This window comes from Montipora capricornis, chromosome 9, assembly GCF_036669925.1.
Source record: "Montipora capricornis isolate CH-2021 chromosome 9, ASM3666992v2, whole genome shotgun sequence".
Taxonomy (NCBI): Eukaryota; Metazoa; Cnidaria; class Anthozoa; order Scleractinia; family Acroporidae; genus Montipora; species Montipora capricornis.
Genome location: NC_090891.1, coordinates 37049711 through 37071808, shown reverse-complemented (window position 1 = coordinate 37071808; position 22098 = coordinate 37049711). Strand labels below are relative to the sequence as shown.

Here is a 22098-nt window from a genome sequence, read left to right as displayed (position 1 = left end):
TATTAGCGAATCAGGGAGGAGACTTGGAGACCACTTTCCAACCAAGTTCCTAGAGCCATCGTTCCCTTGACCAGCGGTCGTTAAAGAGAGACTTTAGTCAAATCCAAAAAAGGCTATATTTGATTGGCTGTTGAAAACGGTTTCATTTCCTGCCATTTTCAAATTCTAAATTCAAAAACCGTGCTTTTTTCTGGATTTTTATCTATATGAGGTTGAAGATGATATAGAAATAAATCTTTTTACAACTTACCAGGGGCCCGTTTCTCGAAAGTCCCGAAAAGCCATTTAAGAAACTGCCAACTGCTAGTTTGTAAAAGCGATATTTTAACATACTTAACTCATTAGAGTGTAATTTGAAGTGCTAGTTTTGTACCCCATATGAACCATCTTTTAACATGTTTTCAAGCTACCGGTAACTAAAAGAAACATGTCTGTGAAGTTTGACGACTTAAATCCTCTCCGTTCTTGAGATACAAAAGGAACTATGACACCCGAAAATACCCCGAAAAGTTTCGGGACTTTCGAGAAAAGGGCCCCAGTTCCGTATTGTTTTTGTTTTGCGCATACGATTTGGAGGACGACAATTTTCGAAGTGCGCGTGCTCAGAACGGTAAACTCGTACTCGGAAACATCATCGTCCTACTATCTAAAGCTCCCCATTGTTAAGTGTTAGATGTTCCTCCGTTTGCACACCAAGTTGCACGTTGTTGCTTGTTGGGAATTGTTGCGCGAGGTTCGAAACTTGTCAAACGTTTGCGCCAATAACTCCCAACATTCCTTTTGTTCCGTGATCACCGAAGCGTAGAGCAACAATGTTGGATCTGTTTGCACAGCTTTTCCAACATTGTTGGGGCCGCGCACGCGCATTAAATTTGGTGTTCATGGAGATAGCCATTCATTTTCAAGGTTACAAAGTCTTATGGGTCGTATCCTTCCCATAATACACTTCACATCCTTATATTGTTGGGACTTGTTGCGCCTGTTTGCAGACCACTGCCAACACCATCCAACTTCTGCCGAACCATTAACTCCCAACAATATTGACAGATGTTGTGTTCGTTTGCAAGGAGCTTAACGATCGAAACGTCAGCTTTCAAACGTCTTTACGTTGGTCAATTTACCATATGGACTCCGTTGATAAACCTGTTTCTGTTGTTCACTTCTCCTCCGACACAGCACCACAGCTTCTTTAGAAACTAAACCCCTTTAAATCCACTTTATGTCTCTTTATAGTCTGAATGCTATACGAGAAGTGTGTGCAAGATGTCCACTGGTCATGACGGACGACTTGTTGCAAGATTTAGCGCAGTACAAGAAATCGAAAGATAAAGGTGCGTGTCGTGAAAATTATGTCGCCAGTTATCAGTCTCTAACACATATCGCCATCCTCAACGAGTTTATTTTGAACTCACAGAATGGCCAGCTGCCAGTTGGCTTGATGTGTCAATTAGTACAGCGCTGTGGTGTCGCATAGGTCATGGCTTTGAATCCCATTCATGCATGGATTTTTTAGGCTTTCCTTTCATTCATTGTTTTGTATTGGACATGAAGTTATTAGTGCGTGAAGGTGTATATCAGCAAGTAGCTCAATCTATCAAGCAGTCATTTATTGAAGTTCAAGGAGTAAATCGATCACTTTAATCACTGTCTGTCTGTCACTCCATAATCCATTCAGTTAGTCACTCAGTCAGGCAGCGAGTGAGTCAGTCTTTCGGTCAATCAATCAATCAATCAATCAATCAATCAATCAATCAATCAATTAACCAACCAACGTACCTGCGCTGCCTGTCTGTCTGTCTGTCTGTCTATCGATCCATCTATCGAGTATCAGTTAGTCAGCCTTGCTATCTACCTTTTTAGTGTCTTCCTTAGAGCTGTCAAAAACCTCTTTCGATTTGTTGAAATTCAGTCCTAAACAAAAGGCATCATCTCGAGGCTCTGGGGAATAAACTCCTACAAATCCTTATGTTCATTCCCCAGAGCCTCGACATGATGCCTTTTGTTTAGGACTGAATAAATTGGTCTATTAATCAAACAATTGATTTAATCAGCCAATTAATAGATTGAGCCATCGATCTGTCAAACAATCAATTATTAGCGTGAGGTCACCTAGAAGAACAAAGACACTATCTTGTCTCCTTGAGTTCAAAATCACAGTAGTACTTCTTCGAGTTGTCTTTTTTTAGGTTTCGAAACTGGGTTAAAATATCCACCTTCTGCACATTTTCTTTTTAGGTGTTATGATGGCTGCTCGATCTCTCATACAGTTGTTCCGCGCCGTAAATCCAACACTTCTCCACAAGAAAGACAGAGTAAGCGTTTGACTTCCTACCTATACAACTGTATTAAGCATGCATGCATTGCCCCTACATGTCACTGAAAATCTGGAACTGCTTTTTCTGCGAGGGCCCAAATCTTCCGCGTTGTTCAACCTCGTCGCGCGACTGACGTCTGATGTTACCTTGTGGCTGTGCTCTCTTCATTGGCAAGCATTCAACTTTAATTTCTTTTCTTTTCTTATAATAATGAACCAATCAGGAGTACAGACAGAGCGGTTTTCAATCGAGTGTCGAAAGCAATTAGCGAATTGCATTGGTCTTGCATTACTTCACTCAGTGATTGGTTCAAAGTTCTCGCGCCACTTTTTTCAACCAATCAGAAGTGAAACCAAAACCAATCGTGGCTTGCGCGTGCACATTTTTTTCGCGCTTTGTGTCGGCTACGTGTAATTACTTCGAGTTTTGATTGGTTTACGGGATTGTCCCCATCCTTTTTGATTGGCCAAAGTAATTACTTTAGTTTTGGTTTTACGACACTCGATTAAAACTCTCTCTAAAACAAAATTGTTGTTGTTGTTGTTGTTTGGTATGATTGAATTGACAAGCGAAGCCAATCACAGAAAAGTCACGTGGTTTAATTTAGTCGTTGCTGTGGTAACGAAGGTGCAGGCTTGATATTGAAAACCATACTTCATAAAGATGGACTTGTTATGAAACTCTGGAAACTTAAAAAGTGAGAAGATTGACATCGCGCCTCATGTTAACTTGACCATTACCATGCACAATCTTTTGATGAGTTTGAATAAATGAATCGAAACTTTAGGTTGACTGTCGTTTAGAAAAAAGTGGTTTGTACGTGATCAGGGCCAAAGTAGCGCACAAAAACAAAGAAACGTGTCGAGTTTCATAACCATCTCCATGTATTAACTATGGTGAAACGAACTCGATTTCTAGAGGTGGTTTCACTCGGAAATAGTAGCGGCGGTTATTTTAAAGGAAACCAGAAAAATAATAAAAAGACAAGCAAAATTAAAGTGATAAGACAATGCATCTCGACTTGGGGCACATGTGGAAAAACTCCCAATGTGACTGGAAAAAAAAATAATGGTCGCAGTTATGAGGATTTGTTTCGGAATCTCAGTAAAAAGATATATTTTTTCTCTGTGTGTTCTTTCTTTCCTTAGTGGTTATTTAGCAGGATTTAATAATTGATTTTGCTCCATTTGTTAAAATCGAGTGAAATTCGGTTATCACAGATCGCGTTATCTCCTTCAAATTGTCATCGGTATTTCCATACAAATAATGTATATTTGTGGCCATCTTATTTTCTTTCATGTTAAGCCCGAGCCACCTGTGTTTAGCAGCGTGAAGAATCATAAATTATACGAACCTTGATCACCAAGATCTACCTTGGCGTAAGCTATGATAGTATGCATGTGCAAACATGTTGTGACCGCCCAATTTTATTTTTCAGCTTTAGGTCATAAAATCTCTTCGATTCATGGGTTTGTGTTTACGGTGAGAAACTGAGAAACCAGTAGAATATTTTCGAAGGCAGCCTGGTTTTTGCTTAGTGATTTGCATTGTTTTTAATCGCAGGGAAAACCGACAGAAGATAGTAAAGATTTTACAGTGAAACAGTATGGTGAATTGAAAGCAACAGACTTCGTTCCTGGAACTGAGGTGAAATTACCAATTTATAGTCTCTTTGACTTTTACTCTGAAACCCCTTGTGCCCAATTCCTTTTAGGATACTTCGTCCACATTGTAATCGTGAAGGAGATGGAATAATCGCAAACGACCAAAAGCCGCGGCTACAGGAGCGATTTTTTGCTCGCGCCGGTGATGCGATCTTTTCAAATTTTGTCGCGTCTGCAAGTGTAGCCACCCTTGAACTGGCGACGCGACAGCTGAAAAAATCGCAGAAAGAAAATCGCGAGAAATTCAACTCATTTAATTCCTCGCGATTTTTTTTTTCTGCGGTTTTTCAGCTGTCGCGTCGCCAGTTCGAGGGTGGCTACACTTGCGATTCTCATCGAGCGCTGGCGACGCGATAAAATTTGAAAAAATCGCATCACCGGCGCGAGCAAAAAATCGCTCATGTAGCGGCAGCTTAAGGGCCCACAGACGGATTTTTCGCGCGTTGCTAAGGAAGTGAAATGTTACTTCCGGTAACTGACGTCATCATATCATGAGCTGACAAGAAAACCCACTCACAAGCTTCTCACAAGCAAAAGTCACCGCATAAACTGTTGTTTCCATCGAAGATTTTTCTTCGCCCTTCCTCGCGCTCGTTCTCAGATCAACTGCGCATGCGTAAACGAACTGACTTCCGGTTTGAGAAAAAAGCTAAATTTCCGGCGGTTTTAAATTGAATTAAATTTTTTTTTACATGGCGCGTTTCAGCCCCAAACACAAAATATAGCTAAGCATTGATTTTTTAAAATCATCTTTTTTGAAAAAGTTATGGATATTTCAGTATCGTTTATGTCTCTAAAAAGAACATTTTTCAAAATAAAAAGAAAACCATGCTTGGCTGGATGCAAAAACGAATACTAATTATCAAACCATCGATTAAATACCCAAATTGCGTAACACGGAGACAAATTTAGAGTTTTCTTTTATTGGTCACGTGACCATGGGCGTGGTATGATGACGTCATATTTAGGGTCATTCGCTTACAAAAGTTGGAAAGTGACCAAAATAATGCCAAATTTTCTCAAATTACTTAACTATTACATCCTTAGCAACGCACCCCAAAAAATACGTCAGTGGGCCCTTAAGAGTGCAAAGTTGTATTTCGAGGTGACGTTTTCGTTTACATCGCCATCGTAGATCTTAAAGCCCCTAAGATAAGACTCCGGCAGACTTTATTCGCAAGGTTAACATGCATGGACAGCCATGAAAAAAATTTTGAGCAAAAATGCATGTCGTCCATTGGCAGCCTCTATACCTGCCGCCACAGAATAAACGAACGCTTCTATTCCTTTCTTTAAGTTCTGTTTTCGTTTTTCATGTCACTCTACTTCCACCAACAGCGTTGCTCCACGATGCAGTGGAAGAAAGTCCTTCACAACCGCTCCGACGTCGTAGGTCTAACGCTTGAAATTCCAGCCTTTTAATCTTCATGCTGTGAATTTTAAAACTCTTGAGAACGCAATAGAGTAGCCAATAAATTCAGCTTTCTTATAATATAAGTAAGCAAACAACCTCGTCTTATTTATGTGACAACCACTAGGCCTCATCAAATAATTGTCGATTTTTCCCCGCTTACAGGTTCTTGACGAAGAACCTGAGATTAGAAATGATGCGAAAGATGACTCGAACCATGGTAAGTAATTCCTCAGTCACACGAAAAAGTTTTGTCAAGTAGTGATTTTGACTTGTGGCTTTACTTCGTGCGCAAGCAAACAATTACGATTCAGTTTTCAAGTACGTTTGGCGTTCTACCTCTCGAGGAGTAATCTGGATGATGCTGGCAACAAACCGGGACGCACGTGAGAGAATGGAAAACAAAAAATAAGAAAATTCTTCGAGTCGAAAAATGAACGAAAAAATCTCCATTGACCGCTTAAGGACGGTGCCTACTAATTAAAGATATTTTTGCCCCGATGTGTGATTATGCAGGAAATGTAGATCTTAACAAGTGTTATTGAAATCCAAAAAGAAAGTTGGGGGTAACCACGCATTTTTCAAAGATAATTCATGAATAAATTGAATCTTAATTATCTCTCAAAAATGCATGGTTACCCCCAATTTTCTTTTTGGATACCAAGAGTACTTACTAAGATCTACTTTCTCCGGATAGTTTTAAACCGCGTATTAATATCTCTGTATTAGTAAGCATCGGCGATAGGAGATCCGAGTATCTGGAGATGCGCAGAACATATGCGCAATAACAATAGTGGTCAACGTCCTTAAAGAATGCTTACGGAAAACGGACCGTGACTAGAAAGGACTCTCTATCTTTTTAAATGCCTCAATAAAGCTTCTCTTTAATGCCGTAAAATGCAACAAACTAGTTTTTATGTGGCAATTTTGATGTAACAATTTTTGTTTGCTTTTCAGGGTGAGAAAATTTGCCCAAATTTTGTGACAAATAAAGGAGCTTCAGCTTTTAAATGATAAATGAAAATTGCCCAATGCGAAAATTTTATTTGTTGTTGTGAATGACAAATGTCGCTAATGTTGCTGAGTAGTAGAGCCCAAGTCCCTCACGCTTTTGACCAAGTTTGAGGCGCCATTTTTTTTGGTTTGACGTTCGTGTTTGTCTGCTCAAAGTCTTTCACGTCCGCGGATAAAGGAGTTTTCGACAAATAGTATCGGTTCATCCTCTCGGGAAAATATATTTGTTACTCAAAAGTTGCCACATAAAAGTTTCTCTGGTGAGCGGAGCTTCAAAATCGAACTCTAAAATAGAAAAAAACAAACAAACAATAAAAGCAAGGTGACACATCATAACACAACCCGGTGTGACCAACACATCACGCATGCGCACAACCATTTATACATAGACAAGACAAATTTATGTGTCATTTGGAAGGAATTTGCAAAGTAAAATATTTTGAGATTTGGGCACCTTAAATAACCTTATTTTAACGGTGTCCTCCCTCCAAGGAATAAAATGCCTTGCAAACGCATTGGAAAGGGATGATGACGATTACGATGAGGGTGAATGGATAGACGTGCATCATTCTTCAGACGAGGCAGAAGAGGTAACCAAATTTATTTATCTTGTCTGTTGGTATCCACTGATGAGTGTTGCCCTCTTACGGTCTTATGTAAGCTATCCTTGGCAATGGTGGTCCGTCGATTTTCAAGATGTCGTATGACAGAAAGTGACACTAGATTAATCGTTTGTAATTTTATAGATCGCAGCTTGTGAGGCCATGAACAGGAATTAAGTGACGATTGAAACAGTGTTGAGAAACTCGACTGGAATGGTCACTTTGATCAAAAAGGAGTCTCCTTCTTAGTTCAAATTTTGAATTCATCAAGTCGAGCAGGAAACTGCTTACTTTGAGTGGAGAGCTTTTTTTTAACGTCGCTCAATTTGAGCCTGTAGCATGCATACGCAAATTTAGTGCCTAGTCACTGGGCAACATCACCGCTCAGTATACGAAGATCACTACCCGATACACTCTTTTTTCTTTTATAAGAATGTTGTTTTTCCGGCCCAGGCTGAATATTCTTATTTTTCTGCCGATTTTATCCTGGAAATATTCTTGTATTATTTTTAAATTATAGCTTATGACATTTCCGTTTTAGAATTTATTGGGGTATCAATTGCAAGTGTTTGGTATCTTGATCTGTTTTCTCTAGGTTTTTTTATTTAAAAAGAAAGAATTTGTCATATTTTTTTGCGGCTTAGTTTATGTATTTTGTGCTGAATACTGTACATATGTATTACATGTACCGTTCATCGAACTGTCATTAGCGTTGAACATTTTGCTATAGCTTGTGCAGGTATATGGTCAAGTCAAAAACACAAAATTGTATTGTATTTACAGATGTTTCAACACACGAAATTATATCTGTCCTTTTCAAAATCTCAGCCTCGGCTTTATTCTTAAAATATTCTTAAAATTTCAGCCTTGATATTCTTATAAAATATATTCTTATAAAAAAAAAGAGTGTACCCGACTCACCCGAGACGATAACTTGTCAACTCACTCGTGATACTTTTTGTGAACGAGTACGTACAAATTCGCGATCGTGCTATTGGGAAAAAAATACTGAAGGAGATCTTTTGCTTTTTCCGTTGCCTAGAATGGGATGGACGAGGAGAATGACATTGTCAAGACTAAAGAAGAAGAAAAAGAAGAGTTGAAATCCAAAGCAGCGAGGATAAGTCAAACACGGGTAAGATAACCAAGACTGAATTCCGGCTCAGTTTAAATACGTGATACCGGTTCGAGGTCTCTTTTATCCAAATGAAATTCTCTCTCCAGTGAAGCAACCTTGGTGAAATTTCATTCTCTTGTAGTATTATGAAAGCGCACGCAGAGCACCGGTGGTAACCGATTTTAGTTTGCGCCAAATGAAAATCTCCCCGGTTTTATGTAATAGGACATTTGAATGATGACGCCCTTTGACTACAAGTACCAGAATCCTTCAAGTTTTGCTTGTCTCATGCCAATTAGAGTTATTGTTATTTTTGCCCCACTGGAAATACAAAATTTAAATAAGAAAAGAAAAACAAACTGAATTCTGGTTGTGTAGTCAAATGACGCCATCGTAAAAGTTGTCTATTGGAACAGAAAAATGAGCAATATGGAGTCTTGCAGTGATGTACATGTGACCTGAGAAAAAGTAATGAGACGGAGAGGTAGTGTAGGGGACAGGGGATGGAATTTGTGAAACGAAGTCGGTGTTCCTCAACGTCAACTTCTTCATGACGTCATATCAACCAATCAGAGCGCGAGAACGTAACATTGCTTAATTAATTGCGCCTTACGCTTAACGCCACTTTCTACTTCTTGTCATCGAACGTACTTACTTTCTTTCTTCTTGAAACACACAGAAACTGTTATTCACGACTTGCACAATCCCATAACACACCTCTATTACCCCCCAAAACTTTTGCATAACCATTGTTTGCAATTTCTCCTGGGACATGAAAATGTCCCAAGAGAAGTCGAAAACAATGCCTATGCAGATTTTTGGGGAGTAAAAGAGGTGTATTATGGGTTTGTGCAAGTAGTGAATATTTCATTTAAAAAGTACTTTACTGCAATTCACATATCGCAAGTGCCGAACTGGGCTTTAACTTCTTGGAAATCGTTATTTTGTCTTGTGTGATCTGAACGCGCCACGTTTCCGCCTCCTGGTCAACCTCATAAATAAGTCGTACATTTTAGCTGATTTAGCCTCTTTTATCAACTTTCCTGTTATGTTTATTTTAGATTCTAACCGATGAAGATTTCAAAAAGATTCGGTTGCGCGAAGCAGCACGTGCACTGAATTTTAAGGCAGGGAAAAAGCGAAAGGCACAAAGGATTGATGGAATACCACCGGAAAGGTCAGTTACTTATCGTAGAAATGTTAATCCGTCCTCTATTTAACTAAAAGTGATTGTGGTTGAAACGCCTGATCCGATTAGAACACGACCTAATTGTCCCTATTGATCTGGGTAAAAATACAGTCATTCTATTGAGAACTGAAAAAAAGCGTCAACTTCTTTCAACACTGATAAGCCGTGAATGGTGTTCTGTCATTACGCTGTTGGACGAAGAAAAAGGAGCTAATTTGAGATCTATTGCTTGTCTCCACTAACATAGCTGCGATGGCGTGGCGTAATTTTGAGAAGAAGGAAAAATCGCGGCATCAGGAGAATCCCCTCTTAGCGGTAGAACGCATAGCTCTCAACCCTCAGTGATACCGACAATAAAGGCCGCTGCTCTCTCCACCACCTCTCTGACTTTTACTCATTATCTTTCTATTTCTCCCTTTGAAACAGAGGTGAGCTGATTTCTGTAGGAGACATAGAGAACATCCATAAGAAGAGAAAACATGACAAGGAAGCAAGATGGGAAACTGTGCTTGTGAGTGGAACCATAACACATTTTCTTTACTTATGTCCAGAAATGCTAGTAATTATTTGCACGCCCAAGCGTCCCATTAAATGTAAGCGCATTTGCTTTCTATTTCCAGCAATAAGGTGAATTCCCGGGTTAGCGTTATTTTAGGATCCATCACTTCGCGGTCTTGCACTAACACAGTCACATGCATTTATTTTTAGAACATTTTGCGCGCGAAACAAACAAAGGGCCGCCCATTTTAACCAAAAAGAAGAATCCATGTCACCCGTGTCTGCTTTTGCCATGTTTTTTCAGGGACATGACAACTGATTTTCGCGGGAACAGGTATTCTAAAAAATCGTGACTGTACTTGGGAGCCCACCCATGCCAAAACAACACTCTCATCTAATTCACTCTTGATTGGGCTAAAATACAGCTGTTTATCTCTACTCGAGGAGCAGAGGACACTGTGTCTCGTACGTAAACTTACTTCTAAGACACTAGTGTTAATGCTAATGGCCCAAAGAGGAAGTGGGCACTTCAAAATCGGCGTTCATTTAATTCCGTATATTTGATTTCTGACAAAAGACATCCGACCTTTTGAAGAAAAAAGTTTTTTTTTATTAAAAGTACCTTAGTGCTTACCCTGCTCACATTCAATGATTGAGTTCCTTAAACCAAGAACAACGACGTTCGCGTCCGAAATGTTCCCACGTACAGATTTTTTTAAAACTTGCCACGCAAAAAGGTAATGATTTAATTTTTCCAAAAAGGCAAAAAAAATGGGGGGTCACCGTGCTCGTTTTCGAGATCATGAGGTGCACTTTTAGAAGCTTGCGTTATTTTAAGACGATCTTAGCTTACAACTTTCAGCAATAAAAAAACTACATTAGCGAAATTTAGATCAGGTAAACGTACTCAGTTCAACATAACTAATATAACTAAATTAACCTTTGCAGCTGATGTCTTTTTCTGAGGTGAAATAGACCTTGAAAAACGATACATATTAGTGTAAGAACGAACGTCCTTAATTGGACAAACAACTGAGGATCTTGGGACTTTGCACCATAAATTCATTTCATCAAAAGTTGGCGATTTTTCAAAATTATCAGCTTCAAGATAGAAAAATCATAGTCTTGCTCAAAATGTTGATTTAAATTTTCCAAACTTTTTGAACTCCTCTAAGTTATTTTGCCGGAGCCTTCGTTAGATTTATAAAAAATGAAAAACTTAGTTTCATTCTACCGTTCTCCCTTGCTTAAGCAAACAAAAAGTAAGTTAGCAGGGACGCTTCTTCTACAAATTTTATCCAATCTGTACGCGCACCCTTTTTTTCAAATGAAAGGGAAGGTAGCGGGCGACCTTTTTTTGGGGGATGGGGTAAGTTTTAGCTGTGTTTTCTTTCATAGGAAATACTTCGTTTCAACTAATTTTCATCGCATGTTCGACTTTTATCCCATTCGTCGAGGGTGTGGCTAACAAGCCGATTAGTAAGGTTTATTGCTATGCAAAACGTGTAATTTAACTCGACTGACCGCTTCTATAAATAGGATAGTTTTGATGGTCTTACCTTATCAGGCCAAATTATCGACTTTGTTAAATGGGTTATGTGGAATTAAAGGGACTAAAGGTATTAAAGCGAATTTTGAGCGAATACTAATATGGGCTTAGTAATGAAGATAAACCTGGATCTTTCAAGTGCAAGCAAGGTGGTCTGTGATGGAATGGACGAAGAGATTGTCGTTACAGTTTCTTTTGAGCTGCATGGGTGAAAAATAACTAAATTTTAGGGGAAATCATGGTGTCCTTACGTTAACCTGTAGCCATTTCGTCAAATGAGAGGATTTACCTCTAAATATTTGGGCGTACTAATGCATGGGTCACATTCCTACATAATTAGGGTATCTACGGTTAGAAATTAACCTTGAAAACCCCATTTTTGGGGTATTTGAAGACTTTTTGCTTCGAGTTGCGCGCAAAGTAGCGGATGCCTGGTCTAAACTGAAGAGATTGGCTGGTTCCTCGGAATCCGCTTGTCTTGTTTGCAATCCTCCCTCTAGTAAACTTCCCGCGGTTTTGTGCAGACCATCAGTAGAGGAATTCTATTCGTGTATAGGGGCTGACCCTGTGTTGTTAGGGGGGCACCACAGTGCTGCGTCAAAAGACCCAGTTACGAGAAGATTTTCTAGTTCTAGTTTCTAGGATCCATTCAATATATTTTAGCCGATTAAATGGCACCGAGAAGGCGCCTATTCCAACGACGGGACTTGTAATTTGGTCTCGCGATAGAAATCGGATTAAGAGGTTTAAGGCGCCTTCAGGTCGCGCGTGCAATCAAAATTTAAAAGAAATGGACGAAATGGACTGTCTTAGAACACAAAAATCGATGAGAGGAAGCCATCCATCCGCTTGATTTTCAAATTTCAGTCAAACCCTGTGATTACCCAAACTTCTAGCCCTGGCCGGCTAAATGTTCTGACTGAGTAAGTTACTGCACGGCATGCAACCATGGAATTTAATCCGAGTGTTATACTTTGGATCGCACTGGTGACCTGATCGTTGTATTGAATAAAAAATGAACTTCGTTGTCAAAAGCATATTTTAGGTGCACTTCTGAGACTGTTGGATAACAATGCTTAATTAATCTTGGAAAAATGTTTGATCGAAATCAAAACATTGGTTGACAAATTATGTTTAACGCACGTTATCTTAATGCATGCAATTCCTTCAAACTTTGTTGAACCAATTGATGCTTTTAACGTTAGAAAATCATAGACCAGTTGTGAAAAAAAAACAACTAGAAGTTAGTGTTTTTGACCAAGTCTGAGCAGTCAAGAGGCCTGCGGCCCACCAGTGTGAACTTGAGGAAATTTCTTCACGCTCTCTTGAAGTCATCACGTTTTGTGACTCTCTCGTTTCTATTTTTGCTTTCGTTTTTGTGCCAACAAAAAAATTTGCACGCGGAAGTCATTCAATTATCAAAATTTCCCTGATTTGTTTGCACGACGCGTTTGCGATTTAGATTACGACTTCCTCTGAAGTTAATCAAGCTGCACGCTCCCAACGCGAAGGCACGAACGCGCTGCACGAACGCGCGCGCCCGAGATTAGCATTCGCAAATACGCGCGAAAACGTGACATCTCTCGCGCATTGCACGTTCTTGCGAGTATTTGCAGGTGACAATAAAAAGCACGTGGAGTACACGAGATTTCCTCTGTAACCTCGTGAAATTTGTAATTTCATCAGAGAATAGTTAGACTTGCGCAAGTCTTCTCGGTAAGGACGATAAACCTTAGGCCACATATCACATCTGCAATTCTATGTTGTTGTGTGAGGATAGAATGTTGGCGACATCTATCTCAGATTTTTTTTCGGCCGAAGCTCTTTTCCTGGTTCAGCAGCCAAATAACAGGCAAATTCTTAATAAGTGAAACAGGAATTAACACGGGTCTTGCGTTTTCTTCCTTTCTTGCTTCAACGGAAGACATTCTTCAGCGTAGTGATGCGTGACTCTTGCATCGCAGCCTATTGCGTGACATTAGTCATGCGGTCATCACTTGACTTCTACGTGTTTATTTCGAGCGGTGCTCGACAGCTCTTTCCAGAATAAAAGGCCACTTGTGAATCACATGAAAAATAGGCATAAAAGTAAATAATTATAAATAAAGAGGAATTTGACCGTTTGTAAAATCGTAAACAGCTCCGCGAACTTGCGATCAGGCTTTTTTGGGAAAACAGGAACGATTGACTGCAAGATGACAATTCCATCCCTTGATGCTATCCCAGAAACGTCCGGTTTGCACGGGTTTGCCAAGTTGCCGGAAAAAGTATTCGGCTAGCATACATTTCTTTCTTGCCCCGTTATCTGGGATTCAAGTTACTTAGAGATGAGAGTATTTTTGGCATCTCATGTATTCTCGACTAGTTTGACGTTTGGACAGATTCGATCATTCCCTTAGTGGTTTCCGTTTTTCTAAGCCCCAAAAAGCTATTAGTAAAAACTAACAATATAATTGAAAGGATCCATGTCTTTGAGCGTCTTCCTTTGCTAGTTCCAATCCCGGCATGGCTAACACTCGAGTTTTGTAATACTCCCTTTGTAGATCTTTATAATTACAGCTTTAAATGTTTGTATGCATAGCCCTGGCTGGTAATCAAGTTGCGTGAGATGTTGAAGAACCTATCACTGGATTGTCTAAGAAGAGTATAGGAGACTTTGTCCCCTATGTTGTGGCCTGACGAAGTATTACCATTTCCTAAATTAATTGATAACTGCATAACAAGCAGTTTGGCCAAAAACATTCTCTCTGTGTCTCAATTCTTCAAATTTGTTTTGTTGAACGAAGTTTTGTGGCATGCAATACACGCTTTCGATCTTTTCAATGAGATTAATATGTTCTTGGACGAGTTGTGCATGAGGTTGGAAATAGTCAACGCCATTCAGTGCAACGTTTGTGTAATCCCAAAACAATGGCTAAAAATTTAAGCAACACAAGAATTCATTCCATTAATTCTAGAAATAATAGACGTGCCATTTTTGAAGGTTTGGTAGTGTTTGTAAAGAATCTTGCGGTGGTCAATTAAACCAAAATGTTGGAACGTTCAGCATTTTGTGGTGGATGACTTGACAGTCGACGTTTTAGCTCTGCTATTTGTCGTCAAGATATACCTACAGGCAGTTCCTTTTTGGAGACTTTGATGGCGCGTTAGGATTGACACAACCTTGAATAACTTTTTTTGCTTATCAGTGCTTTGTAACGACCAGTCACAATGCTGGTAATGAAGTATACGGAAATCACAACTTCGATTCGAGTTTGCACAACAGCTCTTCTCGTACCTGTTGGAAGTTAATGCCGTGTTAATTGAGTACAGTTCGTTAGCCAGAGTATCGGTTATCCCTAGCAAACGGAGCAAGGTTCCAATTACAGAACGGTAAAACAGAACGTTCTTGATCTGTTGGAAGTGAGGAAAAAGAAGCTAAAAAAGTTTTGGTACAAATTGGAAGGCCGCCTCCATCCATTCTTGCAACACTGAAATATGAAATCGCTGAATTGTTGGAATGACTTTTTCTTGTTGGAAAAAAGCTTGTCGTCAAACCAAAAAGAACATGAAAAAATATTTTCTCGAGGAAAAGGTCAGGTTGAGAGACAGCTTTTTCCTGGGACGTGTCACGTGACGTGTAAATTGAGGATTTTCCTGGTTCAACTTTCCTGTGCGCCGCCATTTTGGAGTCATTTCATTCATCACTGTTCCCCATTTTGTGTAGCAAATGTAAGACATCATAAAATCCTAAATCAGTAGTAAAAGGAAAGGCTAGTCTAGAAGCTTCTCCGTTTCAAATAATGAGGCAAAATTCATCGCGTTCAGAGAGTAGACGATGCTCGTCCAGTCACTGAGTTTCCGGGGATCAGTGAGGAATAGATTATCTCTGCATGCATGGACACTTTCATTCTAAACGCAGACGTTCTTAGCATATAAAAGAAAAACATAAATGGTCTTTGGTAATCTCAGACTGGAGGTTACGAGAAATCCTCGCCAGATTTAACGATAGATCTTCGGCAGACCTCTTGTTACTCAGTAAAACGAAGAGGTCTAATATATATTCCCCAAATTAGCACGGAATATTTGAAACATGAAGGAGAAGTCTTTTTTAAATTTTATTTTATTTTTCTAGGCTGTATCATTTCAGTATTTGTAGGTCTTTGACTTCTGAAAACATTCGTTATTGGAATTCGTAAAAGGCTCCATAATATTATTGTTTAGTATCATATGTATTCAGTGTTATTCAAGTATTTAGGAAGGGCATGTAACATTGTAACGTATAATTTTTTTACTTCTTGAAGTGACAAAAGACGTTGAGGGCTAACATTGGAGGAGCGATTCCATTCAGTATTTTGGTTGAGAATTTTTACAAGACCTATGCAATTTTAGTTCTTATTGAAGTTCATTGCGTGCATGCATTCCGTGTTCTAACACAGCCTTTTACTTAATTTGAGTGTGAAAAGATCCTTTTTGTCCAGTCTAGTGTCTACTTGGGAGTATTTTGATATTGCATCGACGGTTAAATCGTTTGAGGATGAAAGGATATTGCTTTGTGGGGTTTAAGAGCTTATTGAATGTCTTCAGACACACGAGCAAGGTTGACGTCAAAACTATAAGCTGTTTGGTCATTGATATTGTTACTATGTTTAAGGTCTTTTATGCTGGTTTATCAAACATTTCATGGTCATAAATGAAGGCTCACGGCTTTTATCCTTTTGTCGTTGTTCAAAATGGCCTGCGTTTCGCCAGGGAAAGCAGGATTTGTTTTACTCGATCCGATTCATACCGGCTTTGAGTTTGTGGTCAAAACCATGTCGTGTGGGCAGACGAACGAAGTGCCGAGAATTCCAAAATCCAAGAGTAATTCCTTGAACTTTGTAATTGACTGAGGAATTCTTTCCAGTGACGCAAAATTGTTCTTTGGCGATAATTCTCAGCGAATTACGCAAATTGTGGTAACTTAGGAGACCGTGTGACTAGCTGCTTAGCAGTTAAGCAGTCCCGGAAGCGCTCAAGTACAACATTTGAGAAAAGTGAAAGATGGCGAATATCTAAACACTTAAGTACTTGTTGGCATTACTCTTCGGAATCTCGGAAGTTAAAGCGTCAAACCTTTTCAGTAAAGCCTCTCGTTGTAAGCGTGAAGACAAATACAGCTTCAAGCCTTCCAACCTATATCAACTGTAACGAATCAGGACTTTCTGGAGGAAATTTTTAACTACTGATCGTGAATTGACGATCTGCAGACTTGTATATCGGCCTTTGGTCCAAATTATCAGCGTGTGCCTCAAGATGACGAAGATTCATACAAAAGTTTTGATATTCCTAAGAAACAACTTACATTAAAACCATTGAATCCCAGGCTCCTCAAAGCAACTCATGGCAATACTACCCCTCACTAAAAAGTGATGGATTTTATTAAACTTTGTTTTTTGTTCACAGTGTTAATCCACATAAATTGAACACACAAGGCACTTCGTACAGCGCCATACCAGTCTACAAGTCATAAGTAAAAAAGGGACTTTGCCGAGTGCTGGAACATGTAGATGTAGATATAGATGTAAATATAGAAATAGAAGAAGGACAGTCTAGAGCGAATGAGTGCCGGCATAGTGATTAAATGAGCCTCAGCTACTGTCGTGTCAATTGTAGATAAAGAATCCAAAATATTCCTACATTAAGATATGTTATAAATAAATATATTGGGAGAGCCCTTGAAACTAACTCGAACTTTAAACCTCGGCTCTGTTCTCAAGTGCTCAAAACTCCAAGGTCTAATTTTGATTCTAGCAAACTGTAATGTTTATTGGCCTCGGGGCTGAGGTGAAGAATGGTTAAAATGGCGGCCGAATAACTTGAAAATATTGCTTTTTTCACGAAACAGGAAAACGATATTTGTCATTCATGATACGCTTGAAGAGCATTGCATTAATTCTCTCAAGTCCAGAGTGACAAAGCTGTTATCTTTTTTGAAACATCTTACTTCCTAACGTGACGTTCAAAGGCAATTTTGACTGCAGGGAAGAGGTCATATTCGGCTTGGAACCAGAAGTGTCCAAGGAATGCGAGAGATGGCTGAGATTTGCTTGTTAATCACCAATTATTTTCGAAACTTCTCTTAAGATATGCCTCCTGGGACATTCTAAGGTTCTAGAGAAATATAATCCCAAATCTTTGTGACTAAAATAATCGGTCTATTTTCCTGTTTAAATGTCGACACCAATGAAAACCTCGACTCCTTGTGATCAAGAAAAAGGTCATCCAAACTTTTTTTTTTTAATGGTAGAGTCAAGTTTTACCTTGGCAAAAAATGACGATAGTTTTGTTGCTTTTACGTCAAACTGCATGTCATTGCCACTCATTAAGTGGTCAGCAATAAGTATGTTTTTTTCCTTGACGCTTTCTTGTTAATGACATGACATTTATATAGTGCAGTTCAATATTCAAAGCGGTTTATTTTTGTGCGAGACTTTTTGTCGGACATCTCATGGCGTATTGCATCCGCTCACTTCACAACAGAGAGCTGTAGCACCGATGCCAACAGGTTAATAAAAGTTCGTTATTTTAATCCCTTCCGACTCGTGCAAAGTTTACATCAAGCTGTTGGGAATAACATGGGCATTAACAGTGGGTCATGTTTGCAGAGAAAATTTTGTCGGATGCTTGTGACCTCCCGGTGTAACCTCAAATTCGGTCATTTTTTAGACAAGAGCACCGTGTGCGAGCAGAACCTCCCTAAAACTCACCAGAGGGCGAGCAGCCCAAGTTTCTGGGCTAGTCACTCCCGTCAAACTGGTTTAGGCGGCGCGCGCATCATATTTTTGACGGGGCGAAGGTCAAAATCGAGCCTTCACTACGAAAAATCAATATATGGCGTCTAGGAGTGCGATCGAAACTTGGCCTGGGGTTGAAACTGCCTCCAAGCAACGCCTTGTACATACTCAATAAAGACTAAACACGATTTCTGCAGAGTTCTTTCTTTATCGGCGTCGAGCTAAGAAAGGCTCTGCTGGCAGGTAGAGTGGCAAAGCTGAAAATGAACCAAAGTGTGAAGCGCTTGTTCAGGGTGTGTAGCCTTTGAGCAAGCGCCCTCGGGGGGTGAAGCTTTCTCCCCCCGAGAGAGCAGGCGAGTAGGGCGTACAGCGGCATTGCTTTTGTTCATTAAAGCAATTGTTTTCTGCCCAGGTCACCGTCGCGTCTTTGCGGTTTGTCTCCCAACCTTCTGTGTTTTATATGCATAGTTGGATTGCAAAGTTGTCGTCTCTTAAGTTTTCGAATGTTTGTGTGGATTCTTCAAAAGCCCGCATGAGACATGAATAAAGAAGTGCGGCGTACGGGGTTTTATTCACGAGTTGTTTGTGTCAAAAACCCGAACGAGCGAGGTACGAGTGAGTGAGGGTTTTTGACACAAACAGCGAGTGAATACAACCTCGTACAAAGCACTTTCCATGTCGTGAGCTGTTTACACCTAAGGCAAGAATTTTCGTTGAAATAGTTTTCTGAACACAAATTAGAAACAAAAACTCACTAACAATTGAAGCAAATGCAATTTAATTTGATTCAATAACAAAATACGAGATGCACGAGTGATTGGCTTGGAAAGTCCTTTACGCTACCTTTGATTGGTTATACTTCAACTCGTCAAAGAGCTGTACGCCATTCTGATTGGCTGTATAGTTTTCACATGTGAAAATAAAGCGTATAGATTTGTACAAATGAGCTTTATGCAATAAAATTCTCATGTTATGTGTAATAAAACGTCTACAAATATCCGTGAAAAGCCGACTGACTCCTTTCTCTTCGGATATTTTTAGACCGTGAATATTGATCGAGCAGGGCTTTCGACTTGCGACCTCCAGTAGACTGGCGCCTCATTTGCGCCGTTTATGGCAGCTTTTATATCACACGATGCTTTCATGGTCGGGGTTTTTTTTTCTCAAAAGACGCTGCGAACCTTAAAAAGGAGAATAAAGGTTGATCTTTTCTTTTTATATTATGCCAGTGCATAATTTAAGCTCAAAGACTGGAGAAATTCTTCCTAAGTGGGAAGCGTCGCTTTTAATAATGCCAGACAGGCTTTTATCAGATAGCACTTAGAAATCTGTTAGAAATGGGTCTTGTAGATTTACGCCGTAGCGTGCGCATAAGGTGAAACTGGCGAGAGCCACCCCCTGTTGGGAAGAAATCCACTTATGATTTAAGAACATTTAAAATTTCTCACGTAAATCTTAATTCCTCTAGGGACAGTTTAAAAATGCAGGTTCCAATTGGTATTTTCTATCAAATGCTGTTGCATAATCAGTTCTGTAGCCGGGAATTTATCCAAAACGGTAGAATTAACAGAGGAAACGTCTAACGTAAAGGAACGGTTTTCGCTCGCGATGGAGGTGTGAGTACAACCACTATATGCAAAAGAGGGGGCTCTTCACGTGATCGTGGTTTACCAGGATGGCTCAGTTATCTTCTTGACGTTCATATGATAAGCAGTGGTGACGCAACCATTAAGGCACGAAATCTAACAAACAAACCTGATTCGAACGTTTTGCTTTATGATTGATTTTAGTAACCTCAAAATTAGTCTGAATTTAATTATTAAATAAAAGAGAAGAAGAAATTAGATGCTGTCCTTTCCATGGCGAAATTGCACATGGAAAAAATTCCGTCCCAGTTACAGAGATCTCGGCCCCACAAACCAAGACCTCAGCAAACGAGCCATCCGCCCTCTTGTGAACGTGCGAAGGTTTTGGTGGGGAGGCTTTGAGTAACGTTTCGATCGTTATAACCATTTTTGGGAAAGAAAAGACACTTATTAACGACAACTTAATTGATCTGCGGGTGTTGCTTCTTCTTATCTCGCCAGTCCAAGCCGACCTCATATGAGACAAAATTGAAAGTGTTCTTGCACTTCCCCTATAACTGGTCGAGGACCATCGAACGTCAATAAAGTTGACTTCAATTGAAACCCCTTGTTTTTTGTTGGTTCTCTTATTCGTAGGCTGGTAGACAAGGCAGGGAGAAATTTGGTTCCAAACCGAAGACCAAGAAGAGACTAAATGAGTTTGCAAGCACGTCGAATAAGGTAGGGCCTATTGTTAAAAATTGGACACCAGACAGTTCTTCTTGAACAAGAGGCATCGTCAACGGCTGCGCAATTCTGAGACGCAAAATAGGCTAGGAAATTAAGGCTTTCAAGAACGTTTTTAGGAACGTTTGACAAGTTTTCTCCGACTGAAAAAAATATTTTCTCGTGTCGTTTTCTTTTTGCAGGAGAAAAGAAGAAAGAAGAATTTCATGATGATGCGACACAGCAAGGATGTGAGAGGAAAAACGAAACGTTCTTTTCGGGAGAAACAGGTAAACCCCGCGTTTCAGAATCTATTTAGCAGTGTTGTTTTCAGTGGAAAGAAGTGAAGCACGTCGAAATATATAAATTATTTAACGCGCATTTTTTTCGAAATCTGCAGTCTCCTGGACCTTTCGTTGACTTATTTGGGAAAAAAATAACTGGGCATCGCGAAAACAAGGTTAATTGGTCCATCCCCTGAAGTGTGGTTAATAAAGGCACGCCTCTTTGCTTGACACACACGTTCTTGCATAAATGTGTTTATTGTCTGCTTTTGTCCTAGAGGCATGCATCTTGAATATGTGAATAAGTTTTCTCCACGAAATTAAAGTTAGGGCCGTATATTATCAAAGAAAGGACGAGGATCGTTTGTGTTATATAGCGTTACGAGAAAGCCACTGTGGTATTTCATTCAGAATTTTTTCTTTTCCAACAGATTGCCCTGAAAAACGCCCTGTTGAGAAGAATGAAAGCGAAATAATGGAACGTCTTTTTAAAGTTTAAGTTATTTTCCTGACTGGATAAGATAGGCGGGGAGAGAAAAAAAAAAGACAGGCAAAGCATTCTCGTTCAGTTGAGGAAGATCGCGCTCGAGACCAGCTTTACCATTGAAGTTGCTTAACTACAGAAGCCTCTTCTGAACTTAGATAAAAGTGAATGGAAGTCGGCAATCGCCGTTTTGTAACCATTCTGGACTCTGGTCTGCTCTGACACTTTCTTCTGCGCTAACGAAAGGGTGCTGACAAAACACGGGTCGAAATGGATTGTTCTTTTGTGAAACGCATGGAGGCTTTGAGAGGCGTTAAAAGAAACTGAAACTTACTTCCGAAAAGGTCAAAGTCGAAACTGAAACTGAAAGACGTGAGGAGCAGGGCATACAAGAAGTATTGACCCACATTGAGAAATCGAATGGGAGGAGAGACAATTGAGGAGTGGAGTCTTGCACGTTCCCTCAGATTGTAACTTTGAAATAGTTTTGCGTGATGGTTTCGAACACTTATTAACTTCTTTGATCATTGCATTAAACTTTTTAAACTGTGATCTTTGTTTTGTTACCTTGTCTTCGCCTTGTAAAGGCTAGGTTTTCCTCAAGACCCCCCAACAGCTATTGCTATTAACAGTCGAGTGCTGTGGCCATGTAGTGGTGATTTTTCACCATCTCATTCACCGCACTGAACACTGTGATTTGGAGTCCTCAAAGCTACAAAGTTTGCTATTGTAAATCTAAACATATTTGAGAAGCAAAAAGAAAGGTGAACACGTGGATTTGAAGCATCGCAAAGATAAACTGGAAAATAAAAATCGAAGAAAATGGATCTTAAAATAAGAAGTTTTGTTTGCCTATGCAGGGGATTTGCGGGTAGCCTAAAAGTGTTATATAACCTTTTGAAAAACTCAAAGTTGTCTCCTTTTT

At 39.7% G+C, this 22098-nt stretch overlaps 1 protein-coding gene across 2 annotated transcripts in view; it reads left to right on the top strand.

Moving 5' to 3' along the window:
* LOC138015246 (protein SDA1 homolog) overlaps positions 1–21725 on the top strand; it is a 52947-nt gene extending 31222 nt beyond the window's left edge. For both annotated transcript variants that reach the window (XM_068862214.1, XM_068862215.1), the window contains exons 14-24: positions 1234–1331; positions 2236–2312; positions 3879–3962; positions 5556–5610; positions 6897–6994; positions 8049–8141; positions 9185–9300; positions 9739–9823; positions 20337–20420; positions 20609–20695; positions 21121–21725. In XM_068862214.1, coding sequence (XP_068718315.1) covers positions 1234–1331; positions 2236–2312; positions 3879–3962; positions 5556–5610; positions 6897–6994; positions 8049–8141; positions 9185–9300; positions 9739–9823; positions 20337–20420; positions 20609–20695; positions 21121–21165 — 922 coding nt within the window. In that variant the 3' untranslated portion in view covers positions 21166–21725. The remainder of the gene's footprint in view (positions 1–1233; positions 1332–2235; positions 2313–3878; positions 3963–5555; positions 5611–6896; positions 6995–8048; positions 8142–9184; positions 9301–9738; positions 9824–20336; positions 20421–20608; positions 20696–21120) is intronic.
* Positions 21726–22098: the final 373 nt, after the last annotated feature.